Here is a 14,712-nt window from a genome sequence, read left to right as displayed (position 1 = left end):
AGACACTAATGTTATATTTACAAATGAAATATCTTTTTAAAATTCTAAACAATTAATTATATGTATGCAAAATTAAAGCGATGTATTTTTTTCATTAGGTGAAAAAATTCGAAAATTATATGCAGAGCTGGTATAAGCAAAAGAAGCTGCATCACGCCGGACCGTTTGTTACCTTAACGCTTTTACTGGAGGTTTAATCCCAAAAAAAATTCTAATTATGTCACGAGGTAGCAGTGCTGGTTTTGACCGACACATTACAATATTCTCCCCAGAAGGAAGGCTTTACCAAGTTGGTATGCATTTTAATGGAATATTTCTTAACCGGCCTTACTCTTTTTAGACCTTTACTAGTTTTAGCTGCTTCTGACAGTCTGTAAAGTTAAACAGATTAAAGGTGCAAGTTGTGGGTAAGGATGTTATATTACAAAAGTGACTCCAAGGTAAATAGTCACGTCTCCAGTCTGTCCCATTGTCAATCCTCCATGACCATGTAAACCTTTTTTTTTTTATCTTGACTTAACCGAGGAGCAAGGGTCCAGAAATTTTGACAGCCCTTGTCATACATTTTATCAAATTTCAGCAGTCTTTTACCTGCCTAGATGGAGAATAAACTTTAAAAACCCTTTTTTGTAGTTATTTAAAGATAAATATTGGAATTTGTGTTATTCCATCACATACTCTGTTTTACAAAATATCTTAACGTGTGAACAAGTTCGGTTTTGATCACACATGGACATTCCAATATGTAAACAAAACATAGAGTGGTTTCGACTTTTTCATCACATCAGCAAACAGCCGAAAACTTCTGAGTAATGAAATAGATACTGATTATTTTCAAAATAAAATAGCGATTACATTTTGTATATTGGAGTCTTTCCAAAGGTTAATTTATTTTCAGGGCATTCGGTCCTGTGATGACATACTATTTTCAGTACCAAACCAAGTTTTACTGGCCATTTAAACCCAAATCCAGGGCTCAAGCTACTTGAGAAAAACAGGGAGAAGTGACTTCTCTTTCACAGAGACAGTAGGGAAAAGTGGGACAAAATGAAATCAGCCTCCTGTCCTGACAGAATGATTGACTGTATCATGATGTATTCATGAAATTGAATTTCTAATCTATAAATCTACCCCTTACCAAATTTATTACAGAATAATGAATATATGATTGAGCAAAGCGCAGTTTCTTGCATTGCATTATATTGTCCTATTGATTTGGCCTTTTTTTTTTTAGCAGCACTGGAATAGAAAATTTCAGGCAGAGACATTCAGTTGGAATTTTCATTCTGTTCTGTTTCTTTCCTGATCCCACTTAATCCATAATGATTTCTTGTTCAAATTATTCAAGCTCTTGATATAAGTTAATCAAGAGTATCAATAATCATGTTCAAAATTTATTTTGACAAATCAAGACAACTTTTTTGACAGTCACATATTGTAGTAGTCATTACAATCTCGTCCCAAGCTTAAGAAATTTTCCATCGAAATGAAGAATTTATTGTTCTGGTATGAGCATGAAGATTTTCTTTTGATTTATCAATTGAGATAAATTTAACCCAAGTCCATATAACTTGCATGACACATTTGCACGTTTCGTAACAAATTGTGAACAGTAAAACATGAATTATCATAAGTTGAAGTGAAGAATGTTCATTTGATATCCTGTCTTAAACATTTGAAACAAAAAACTGATTAAATACTTGCTTGTAATCGATAATTCGATAGATTTCGAAAATTTTTACAATTTATTTTCTCGAACAGGTGCCATTTTGTTTGATATGTTCACGATTGGTGGATAATGCAAAAGATATTTTCATGAAAAAATTGTAAGAACCAAAAATATTGAATTTTAAAGCTAGTAGCCCATATATGTGTATTTTTTGGGGCACTTAAGGCTTAGGATGGCTATTGAGAAATTGATGTTTGAGAAAGTATCCCCCTTTTTTAACCTTAATTTACGGACAGAAACACGGCATGACATGGTGGTTTTTATTTTAAAATTTAAAAGCTATATTGGTGTATTTTAGCAATATTGCGTTAGAATAGAGAAATTTCACCCGGATCTATTTTTTAGATTTTAGTGGAAGTGAGGAACCCCCCCCCCCCCCATATGGAAATACCATTTTGAATAATTGTGCTCTTGTATCCTTCACTTTGCTTTTGGTGTCGTCTTAGGGCGAAGTGAGCGACTCCAAGGTGACATCAAGAATGACTAATATCAGAAATTTTCCAGACTTCCGGTCTGGTGTTCCGGATTTTTTTACCGGTCCTGTCACATTTTTACCGGTGATATCTGACGGTCTGACGAACCTTCGGAAAGACTGATATTGATTTGAATGGGTTGTTGACTTCTGTATTAAGAAGATTCATTTGATGAATTAATAATTACAAACTATGACTGATTCGTATTTTCATCACCATATGAAAGATTACTTAAAAAAGTTACCACTGAAAGATTGGTGGGAAAATGATGGATTTTTCATTCTCAATCTTATTTAAATCAAGTAATAAATGTATGAAAATTCCCTGAGTCCTTAAATTAATTTGTATAAGCAATGGTGCTGCACATGTATTGTTAATTTATGCAATCAATTAATCAGTTACAGGTAAAATCACAGTCACAGGTGGCTGCACATTGGGTAATGCGTACACCTGTCAAATAATTTCCAATAAACAATTAGGAGACAGGTTGAAAGGATGTTTATACAGTAATAAAACCACGCTGACTGTAAGTTATAAGGGTTAACAATTTTTTTATGTCCGACATTGGAAAAGGATCGTGGGTCATTTGCAGAATTTGTCAGTCAGTGACCCGCATTTTTGACCTTCTCCAGATCCTTGCTATGGAGAGTCTATTTGTACGCCTGATAGTCCTGCTTCCTAAAGAATTACCAGCGGTCTGTTTGCACTCAATAATAGTGAGTTAACCCAGGGTTAGAAATAGTAGCCTGCCCACCAGCCCATGACTGGCTATTTTTTGGTAGGGCTTGCTAATTTTAGCAAAAATTTTTATTGCCATATAGTAAATACATTGAAAAATTGTATTCAGGACTGGCTAGAATTTTAGTGAGTTTCCTACCCTGGTTAACTAGAGGTCATTCTCTTAAGGTAGCAAAAAATTATCACTATTAGACATCAGGAAGTACTTTTTGACCTAATGTGTCCTAGACATTTGGAAAAACCTTCTCAAGACATACTGGGTAGTGTTTCCTGCAGCTTTATAAAAGGGCAGGATATTTTTACTTAGAGGACACTTTGCCATGTGATACATTGTATAAAGACAGCAGCCATGGCAAAATTTGTTGGACATACCAGTACTCATAGCCGCTGGTCCAGTAAAATTTGCATGATTTACAGACAAGATGTCCAGTACATTTTTTTTTATTAGACACGCCTCAACTGGAATTTCCGTTTTTAAGATGATGTCCAAATCGAGGCAAATTTAAATTGGATCAGAGAAATGATTTCTGGCTGGCAGATAATTGTTCGGTCCAGCAGATTTTGTTAGGTTGCCGGACGAAATGTCCAACAGGTTGAAAAATGATTTCATCAGGTCTGAGACAGTCTGATCTGATCTGATCAGAAAGAAAGGACATCGTTTGGCTACAAAATGTAGATCCTTTAATCTCAGTTTCCACTTTATAGATGATGTATTATCATTAAGCAATTCTAGTTTTGGGGATTTGATACATCACATCTACAACAAAGAACTTGAGATGAAGGATACTTCAGACACTCTGAAGTCAGCCTTATATCTTGACCTACACTTAGAGTTCGATGGAAAACTATTGACCAAACTTTACGACAAACGTGATGACTTTTCATTCAGATTTGTCAACTTTCCTTTCATCTGTGGCAACATCCCTTCAGCACCTGCTAGCCATAATTACACAGACTTTTTGTATCGCACTAGACTTCTTACAACCAGGCTTCTAGAACAGGGTTATGTTGAAGTCGTCACTACAGAAGTTTTATGGTTGTCATCACGAACTTGTTATGGTGTATCCATCTGAACCATGAAAACTGATTTGTTCTATGTTTCATAGTTTTCCTTTGCTCTTTCCTCTACCCGAGACTTGACTTTTTATGAGCTACTCGGTGGGTGTTTCTAGAAAAGCAGAGGATGTTTACCCTACTGGTGCACCTGATTCATGCTCCCAGTTCTTAGTGGATTCAGAGTTGCTCATTTACTTCTGTTACTTTGTTTGTATTATTTTAGTTACTTTATGTTTTTTGTTGTGTTTGTCTGTTTTCCATGTCTAGTCTTTGTCCCTTAATTACATTCATTTGATTTCAGCTAGAAGTTTGGTTCCCTTAATTACTATTAAAAACATGCATTTAATCACAAAATACAAGTCCTGTATACAAATGAACAACTATATTGATTCTGTCTAAAACTACAATGTACAAACTAACATTGGAGTTTATATAGATTCAACATTTCTTAAAATTATAAAATTATCAGATATATTTGATAAAAATACTGTTTTCAAGTAAAAGCACTGAATGTAATGGTTTGACTTAAATATAAAACTGTAAAAAACACAAGATGTTAATTCACTGACATCTCTTTCTGTTTTTCTTTAAAAACAACTTAAAGTATTAGTTTGCTTTCTAGTCATCTCATCCATAGAACAATTTGGCCACAGTACTTTTTGACCATAGTCCATTTCGGCCACAGTCACCTGGTCTAATTACCTTTGATTGGTTTCAGTCGTAAATAGTTATGGTCAATTAACTCTGACCAGGTGTCAACACAATTGTTGAATTGGACAGAACATCTTTGCTGAAGAACTGCCTGTCAATTTTAATATACAAAACCTAGGCACCAAGAAAATAGCAGAAGTCACATTCTTTAAACTTTAAACTTACATAGGATATTTTGAAAATTTAGATATGAGGTTAACTGGGAAATAAACTATACCTGTTATCAGGGGCTTGATGTCTACTATGCACTTCCTGCTTTTATATATGAATTTATACTGAACATTGTGGAATTTTTTAAAAGTACATTAGAGAGAATCCAGTTATCAACAATTCGAATAAATTCATTCAGTTTTCTTTGCATAAAGTTTTTTTTACCAAGAATACATAATCAATCATACAGTGTGGAATAATAACAACCGAGAGCAAAAATGCATGTAATTCACTGAATCAGGTTTTTTTTGTTGCATTTATCTCCAAAACCGTTAAGTTTAGCCAAATTCTGATTAGGTTAAAGTGTTTAATATGACGAAATCTATCTGTGGTCAAATTTTCATTTTAATCTGGTGAGCCATGTTGGAGTTATTACCCTTTTTTGATGGTTTTTTTGCTATTTTTAATGTTATTTCTTGACACTTCTTGACCTATTCGAACCAAACTTGGTATGAATGTTCCTTGTGGTATCCTAAATAGAACTGATGTGGGGATTTCTGATCCATTGAAAAACATTGCCACCATTACTAAAAGTAGAACATAGAGGTCAGACAGTAGTTTTTGCATATTCATGTATCTCCAAAACCGTTAAGTTTAGCCAAATTCTGACATAGGGTAAAAGTGTTCAGTATGATGAGATCTAAGGTCAAATTTTCATATTTAATCTGTTAAACCATGTTGGAGTTATTGCATATACATGTATCTCCAAAACCGTTAAGTTTAGCCAAATTCTGACATAGGGTAAAAGTGTTCAGTATGATGAGATCTAAGGTCAAATTTTCATATTTAATCTGTTAAGCCATGTTGGAGTTATTGCCCTTTTAACCATATTTTTTTGCTATTTTTAATGTTATTTCTTTCAAAAATCTTCTCCTCTGACACTACTTGACCTATTGGAACCAAACTTGGTATGAATGTTTCTTGGGGTATCCTACTTAGAACTGATGTGGGGATTTTTGATCCATTGAAAAACATAGCCACCATTACTAAAAGTAGAACAAAGGGGTCAGACAGTAGTTTTTTGCATATATCTCCAAAACCGTTAAGTTTAGCAAAATTATTTCAATTGCTGAAATGACCCTTATTATAAGGCCTTCAAAAGTCATCAGGGATCAAAGTTGTCAGGCGACTCCTTGTAAGAGTTATTGCTCTTGAAAGATGAAAGATGACTTTTTTTTTTTTTTTTTTATAGTTTTCAGCCAATATCTTGAAAACTACAATAGATAGAAAGAAACTTTCAACTACTGATACCATCCTTATGATAGTCCTACCAAAGTCTTCATGAGTGAAAATTATTAAATTTATTGCCCTTGAAAGACAAACTTTAACCAGATGAGCGATTCAGGCTTCTGGGAGCCTCTTGTTTCAATCATATTTTCAAAACAGGACTCAGATTGTTCAAATTTGGTGTACTTTATCTGGTGAATTGCCAATCAATTACCTTGTTCCTCAAGGATCCATTCTTGGGCCATTATTATTTATTGTTTATCTGATGACCTACTATATCTTAAGACACTGTAAATGTGATTATTTATAGTGATGACTCAACTATTCATTGTTCTGGTAAAAGTATTAATGATGTACAACCAAAAGTTCAGGAAGACTTGAATGAATAGCAAAATTGGTGTTGTAGAAATAACATGTTTATCAATTGTACCAAAACACAATGTATTGTTATTGCGACTAAACCAAAAAATTTATCAAAAAACAGTTCTCCTTAGTTAATGACAAAATCGGAAGTACAACGAATTCAGAATATGAAAAATTAATAGGGAGTCCAAATTGATTGGACACTGAACTGGTTGAAACAAGTAAAGATTGTATGCTCAAAAATTTCAAGTAGACTTTATCAACTCTTTAGGATTAAAAAAGTCTCTAAACTTAGAAACAAGGAAACTGTTTTACTCAGGATATATTCTTCCATTAATTAACTATTGTAGTTCTATTTGGGGCAATTGTACAAAAGTAAATTGACAACATGTACTTAGACTACAAACGAGGGCAGTTAGGCTTATACTGGATGTAGAATTCCGTGCTTCATCTAACCCCTCTTTGATTCTTTAGGTTGCCTAACTGTTGAGAATAAAATTATACATCAAAAGTGCCTATTGATCTTCAAATGTTTAAAAGGGGTTAGTTCCATCTTATTTAGCAGATAAAATAAAGATTTTTTCTGAAGTAAATCCATACCATTCAAGAAATGCTAAAAACTATGCTCTTTTTATTCCTAAACTTAAGACAGAACTATTCAGACATACTTTTGTTTACTCTGGCCTATTTCATTGGAATATCCTTCCAATGAAATAAGATGTGTAAAAGGAATAAATCTTTAAGCAGAAATTAAAAATCTTCCTAATGGAATAACAGGCAAAAAAATAATTTAACTGTATTTACAAGTACTGTAATGTAAAATGTTAACTTTGTTGGCATTCATTTATGTATTATTTACTAGTACAATGTACTGGTACTTATTTTGTGGCATGGAAATAAACCTTGTATTTTTGTTTTTGTGGAAGGACCTCAGGGAAGATTAGCTGTAAATTAATTGTGTTAGCATCTTGAAATAAAGTATTTTTATTATTAGTAGTAGTTGTTTTTAACAATTATTTAATTATTTGTTGTAGTGCAACTATAATTTTTTCATCTGTTTTTTTCTACTTATGTATTTGCTTCTTTTTTTTTTAAATCAGTTATTTTTTTTTATAAGTTTACCACAGTCATCCATCTTTTTTTTTTTTTTTTTTTGAATTAAATACCGTACAAATTTATGTAGTATTTATAACTGTATACAATATTTTAAAAATGTATGGACGAATTATACTGTGGTTGAGGTGGTAGTATGGCCAAAAAGACTTGCATCTCTTATTAGTTTGAGGCTCAGCAACTGTCTGGTCTTCAGTAGTTCTGAAAGAGTAATCAAGGGAACCAAGATTCTAGTGGAAATCAAAAGAATGTAATCCAAGGACAAAGACCAGACATGGAAAACAGGCATACACAACACAACAAAGGACATAAAGTAACTAAAAATAATACATACAAAGTAACAAAAGTAAATGAGCAACTCAGACTCCACTGGGAGCATGGACCAGGTGCCGCGGTAGGGTAGACATCCATGGAAAAAAGAGGTTAATGTAAATATCAATATATGTTAATATGTAATATATTGAAGGCATTTTCCTTAAGTGCGAGGGAAGTATTTAGTAGGCTCCCTTTTAAATAAAATAAATAACATGTCATTTACCATTTGTGCAAAATTTAATTTAGGATAATCCAATGAAAGATAGTCCGAATATTTGTTAAATTATCAGTAAAACAGTTCCAGGTTTAGAGAAGAATAACTTGTTTCACCACATCCTGAATAAATTTTTTTTTTTTATAATGTTCAGTATAGTTTCTATACTTAAACGTTCAGGATTCTGACAAGCTCTGCCCAGTGGAACATGTTATTAGCGATATATATGGTATATTTTCAGAGTATGCTTTCAAAGCTATCAATCAAGGAGGATTAACATCAGTAGCAATCCGTGGTAAAGATAGTGCTGTAGTTGTAACTCAAAAAAAGGTCCCAGTGAGTATTTACAAGAGTACAATTTTTATGCCAATGTACATTCATCTCAGGCACTAACATATATTGGAAATTTTCTAAAAAGATGAAAACTTTATAATAGCTAGGTGAACAGAATTGAAGTCTGCATGATATTTAAAAAGCCTCCTTGTTAGATCAATAAAGGTCTGATGATTAACCCAAATCACTATGGCTACAAGTGTTATCGAAAGTTTTGTAATCCAAATCAGAAATTTCAAACATATAGATTTTGGCAAATATTTTCTTTCCATTTTTTACTTTTTCTTACCTGCATAAGTGTTTCCCCTAACCCCACTGATGCTAATTTTTGTGTACCTACTTTAAAGTATTTTGGCCATTTTTGACAAGAACTATAAAAGTGAATGACTAAAAAATAAACCACTCAAAAACTTTTGAAAAAATAAAAAGTTTTGCCTACCTATCAACCCTAGTTTATTTTTAGGGTGTTTACAGAAACACACATATTGATTTTCTTTTCCCTGTGCTTTGTGAAGAAGTGGTGACGCTAAAATTTTAAAGACTTACTACAACTCAGCCAGGGATTGAACCCACAACCTCCTGCATTTGAGGGGATCACACTATTACAAGACTACAAAGGGGATCCCATGCACTTAAAGAAATGCAATGTTGTTAGAAATTAATGGTTTTCCAAGGACTAATCTCCTAAAAGCTTTGTACATTTTCATGAGGCTTACATGTGCATTGTAAATAGGTTTACCATTTCTGAATTTTACTAATTATATGGTTAAAAAAATTATGTACGTACATATATTTCCCCGTTGTTGAAGTATTCAGTTTTGAACTGGTTATTCAAGAACCTAACCCACCTCAGAAATAATATAGCTTTGATGGTATTATCCAAAGCATAGCTTTTATATGATAGAAAAGGCATTCATTATCTTCTTGAAATAGACTCTTTTGATGTGCATTAATTAACATCATTTATGTGCAAAATATTCCTGCTTCATGAGGAACTGTTATTAATCCAGAAATGTACAAATTAGAAAAAAAGGGATATAGTTGGAGCTGCTTGTAAGGGCAAGTCTAAATAGGTTAGCTAAACAAATTATGAAAATTTTTGTGTTGAATAATGGTATGACCTACAAATACTGCTATTGCTTTAGTATGCTTCCATTTGTTTGTAGGATAAGTTACTGGATGCATCCACGGTCACTCATTTATTTCAACTGACAGAAAACATTGGATGTGTCATGACAGGAATGGTTGGTAAGTAATTTGATGGCTGTATATTTTTATAGTATCAAGTAAAAAATCAATCAACTAATCTTTATGATGTGTAATTTGAAATAATATTTACTGGTGAAGAACAAATTTTGCAAGGAAATTAAATCAACTACTTACTGGTACTCAAAATGAGCTTATTTTCTCTTGGTGTCAATTGTTTGTCCATCATCACCATACTTCAGATGTAGTATCAAAATAAGTGGTAAGGTTTTATGTGTTAACCTAACTTTTTATGGATGGATGTGTATTGTCAGTATGTCCATACCCCAATGGTTTTGAGAAAAACTTTGAATATGATACATGCAGAGCAAACTTTGTGTAATCAGAACCTGCATATGTATCAAACCAATATTTTTTACAGTTATGTATTTTTTTGGATAAAAATATTAAAAATTTTCGGCTAAATACGATGTAAATGGTACTTAATACAGTTTTAGTTTGACCTGAGTAATGATCTGAATGATACTAGGTAAATGGAAGTATCTATTCATTTAAACTATATTAGAGTAATAACTTTGCCCTGACATTTAGTGAAGGAAATGCTGGTTCATACATCGTCATTTTGTTAGTGGTACATGTAGCTAGTTGAGACCCAAATTGATCAAAATTGGCTTTACATTTATTTTACTTGCCAAAAAGATTTTTTTATTTGATGAACAGTGCATGAAATATTGTGAACAAAAATTAAATTGCATATCACCAAATTAGTTTTTCGATCTTTCTGGAAGATACTCTGTTTATTCTGATGTTTTGTATAGTGCAGTTTTGCAATATATTATTACAGCTGATAGTCGTTCTCAGGTTCAGAGAGCAAGGTATGAAGCAGCCAAATGGAGGTATACTTATGGTTATGAAATACCAGTTGATATATTATGTAAAAGAATAGCTGATATATCACAGATATACACACAGAGTGCAGAAATGAGACCTTTAGGATGTAGTAAGTGTATTGCCCCATATTGCAAAGCATAAGAGGGTCATAGTAATGGTACATGTATCTGAGATTTCATATTATAACACTTAAATCGCAGGGGATTTCTTTTTGTTTTTGTATTTTAACTAAATAATAACTCCAAAGTAATAGATCTTAAAATGATTGAATTTTTTTATTTGCTTGTGAGTAGCAATATTTATTAGAAGAAATAGAATTAGAAGAAATCTTGCCTTCTTGAAAATCTTGGACTTCTTCCATTGGTGATGGAAATTATTTTTGCTTTTTATACTTTGCGTAGTGACTGGTTTAAAGGGAAAGATCATCTTTGCATTAAGTTAGGCCATGCAAAATTTGGAATCTTTGAGATATATGTGAAAAGCTGTCTTGCAAAACTCATCTGTCTGAAGGAATCGATAGTGTTGATCATACACAGACTTTATTGATTATCAGTAGCTTCCAATTAGTTCATGACGTCTCTAAGTCAGTTAATATGTAAACAAATAATATTCCATAAATGTTTCTACGATCCTGTTTTTCTAATCTTGTCAAGCTTTATATGATTGCACAAATAATAAGAGAAATATTCAGTTTTTTTTTTACTGGCAACACAAACACTTTTCTGAAGTAGCCATTAGATTTTCGTCAGAAATACTAGTCTTCTAGCTGCAAATACCATCATTTGTCAATGTTTTCTGATATTTGCTTTATGCTGTGCCTAAACATCTTCTTTGTGTATTTTGGAATGAGATAATACGGGAAAAGTTCCAAATCGGGCTTTCTTCAGACATCTTAATCATTTACCTATTTAATTTCACTTTATAAACTGATTTCATGAAGTCACACCTCAACCTATCATGGTGGCACCATAAGCACGGGAAATTCAAATTTAACAGATTAGTTTCATTATTCATGACTTTCATAATAAAATAGTCTTCTCCTTTAAGAACCTTTTAACTTCTGATAAAAAGAAGTTGTTTGATCAAATTGATAGTAATGTTGGTATTGATAATCAGTAATGATGACATTTCAGGTATGATATTGCTGGGTTATGATGATGAAAATGGACCACAAGTATTTAAATGTGATCCTGCTGGTTATTACTGTGGGTACAAGGCTACTGCAGCTGGAGTTAAACAGCTGGAGGCAAACAGTTTTCTTGAGAAGAAGGTTAAAAAGAAACAGGACTTTACTTTTAATGAGGCAGTTGAGGTATAGTAGTAATCCATAGTTATTCAGACACATAAATTTTAAGGTTGTATAATATATAACTCTGTCTGCATTGTCATTGTCTTAAAATTCTTGGGTTTTTTTGGTCAGATAACTTAAGTTTTGTTCAATGGATCTTTATGATTTTCATATGATTCCTTAACACCAATGGAAAGGTTTGATTGCTTATGGGTATTGTGGCCATATTGAAATTTGTTATTATTTTTTACCTATTGAGCTTGAACTTAGCCATTATTTTAGCAGTGGATATTATGATTGGTATATACTTTGTGTAATTGTAACTCTGGCTTTTAACTTTGTGTAGTGTTTATGAGAAGAAAATATGTGCTGACAAACATATGACAGCAACATAGGGATTAGGTTGAGAAAAGTTGTGTTTCTATTTTCATCTTGCATCTCCATAGACATAAAACATCCAGTACTGATTTTAAAAGGTTTCAGGTTTTATTGTCACATTTATTTGTGTCTTAATATAATACAGTGTCAAATGTATAGTGAAGAAATGTGTTAAACTTTGTTAAAGTATACATGCTTGCCTCAAGTGTTAAGTGTTAACATTTGTGGTTTTATAAAGATTTTCCTTTCTTTGGCAGAGTTTTTTTCTTCAGAATAGGTTGCATTAATCAGTGTAAGCACCTTTGAGTTGTCTATTTAGCTATACATGGTTGTTCATTAGTTTTGAACAAGTTATGAAGGATATTTCATTTTACAATGTTTAGTAGTAAATTTTTGGATGCAAAAACAATATCTTAACAACACTCAGAAGACAGGAGGCTGTATTGTATTAAATCAGCTTGTTCGTCTGTCCATCCATTACACTTTTCTCACTTCTATAACAGATTTTTCAGCTTTGAAGGAAGGTTTTGATGTTTACATGATGACTTATACCATGACTCTCCTTTCCAGATTCATTGCTTATCTACTTCTAAATAGTTGAATCATAGTATTCATATCAAGACATAGCATACAACATCTTGTTTAACTCACTTAAATATTGCATTTTTTTTTACATTGCAGAATGCCATTACATGTTTATCAACAGTGCTGTCTGCAGATTTCAAATCATCTGAAATAGAAGTTGGATTTATAACTGAAGACAGTAAAGCCTTCAGGTAACTTCATACAGGATGGGCATATAGGGGTTCTGGTACATGTATATATAAAAATTGTCATTTAGTCTGTCAGTCTTTCCAAAGTTATATAAGTGCTACTCCTCTTAAAGCGCTGGACATATTTTGATAAACTAAATAGGAAGGTTAGACATTATGAAGATGAGCATAAAGAAAGATGTATATTGGCCAATCCCTGCATGGGAAAATAATCCAATTTAAGGGGTTTTATGTGTGCAAATTTTATAATCAAAACTCCTCCTACACTTAAATACAGATGAAACTAGGGAAGGGGTATTCTCTTTGTGAGATGGCTTACAGTATGTCTAGATTTTTTTATGTCATTATTGAATGGCTTGATTGACATAAAAAACCAAAATGATTTTCAGATTTTAATTGATTAAGTATTAGACTTTCACTAATAACTGCTGAATTTGTGAGCATGAAAGTTACTTGTATAAATTAATTTCATTTTACTGTACTGTATCATTATTTTTGTTTTATTCAGTTTATTTTTATTTTTTTTTTCAGAACAATGACTGATGAGGAAATTGATGCACATTTAGTAGCAATAGCAGAAAAGGATTGATTATCCTGATAGACATTCATCATATTTATAGCTAGTGCTATTTAATATTTGTATCTCATTCTGGTTTTTGTTTAAATAATAAATGTTTTATAAATACTTATGTCCTCATGTCCACAATACTAAATATACGATGAACATATAAACATGTATTAATGGTAGCTTTGTTTTCTCACCCCTGCAAACAAAGTTTGTTGGGTATAAAGATTTTACCCTGTCTGTCCTGCTGTCTGTCTGAACTGGTTTCTTAGCAGCTTGCAGCATTGTTATGAAACTTTATGGGATGTAATAAATCCACATGGAGATGTGCATACTGCCAGGAATTTATGTTTGGACAAAATTGTAGAAATGATGACCACTGTTGGACTTAAGCATTTTTCAGCAGAACTTGGTCTCATGTGTTGTCAACAATGCCTCCTCAACTACTTCCAGAATTGTTAATTGTTAAATCAATGGAGTGTTACATTATCATATTGGGATGTGCATATTTTCATGAATTTATGTTTTGTCAAATATTGGAGAAGTGACAGCAGTTGGACTTGGGCATTTAGGAATTACTAGTATTCATATTCTGTTATTGTGTTGTTAACAAAAAATAGTACTGATTGCCCTTTGGAGTTGGGTGTTTTAGAAATGGCAGCAAGTTGTGTGTCAAAAGTGCTTATGGGTAGTTATCCACCATAACAATTGTGTCCAACATGAAGCATACATCCACATTGGATATCAAATGTACAGGGTTAAGTAGGCTGTTGGATTATAAGTCCCATTAGGAGCAATGTCTAGTAAAAAACTTGAATGGGTAAGGTTTTCACTTGAATCTGTTGGGTGGACCACTTTTTTGAAAGTGGGACTTCATTAAAATTTATTGAATTTTCTTGTGCCTTCATTTTTTTTGGCAGATTCCCTTCAACTTTGTTAGTAACCATAGATACTTACATCAAATAAATTTGATGTGAATAAATAAATTTTTCACCCCAGCTCTACACAATAAAGTTATATCTAAAAATCAATCAAAATCTTCTTTTTGTGTTATGGAACCTTAATATTGTACAGTTTAATGGAGATCCAAACATTTTTACTGGTGCTTTTGTTTGACGACAAGAAAAAA

The 14,712-nt window shown here is 32.4% G+C and overlaps 1 protein-coding gene across 1 annotated transcript; it reads left to right on the top strand.

Annotated features, from left to right (window-relative positions):
• The first annotated feature begins 110 nt into the window (after positions 1-110).
• On the top strand, positions 111-13,703 carry LOC148624219 (proteasome subunit alpha type-6-like). Its single transcript, XM_088566786.1, has 7 exons — positions 111-293; positions 8,391-8,485; positions 9,649-9,730; positions 10,533-10,688; positions 11,713-11,891; positions 12,927-13,021; positions 13,550-13,703. Exons 1-7 carry the CDS (start codon positions 218-220, stop codon positions 13,605-13,607), a joined length of 741 nt encoding a protein of 246 aa, XP_088422912.1. The 5' UTR covers positions 111-217; the 3' UTR covers positions 13,608-13,703.
• The last annotated feature ends 1,009 nt before the right edge of the window (positions 13,704-14,712 follow it).

This window comes from Perna viridis, chromosome 2 (assembly GCF_037379345.1).
Source record: "Perna viridis isolate PV_CMFRI_1.1 ecotype Kerala chromosome 2, ASM3737934v1, whole genome shotgun sequence".
NCBI classification, from domain to species: Eukaryota; Metazoa; Mollusca; class Bivalvia; order Mytilida; family Mytilidae; genus Perna; species Perna viridis.
The sequence above is the reverse complement of the archived record's forward strand: the minus strand, read 5'-3'. Positions and strand labels throughout refer to the sequence as shown.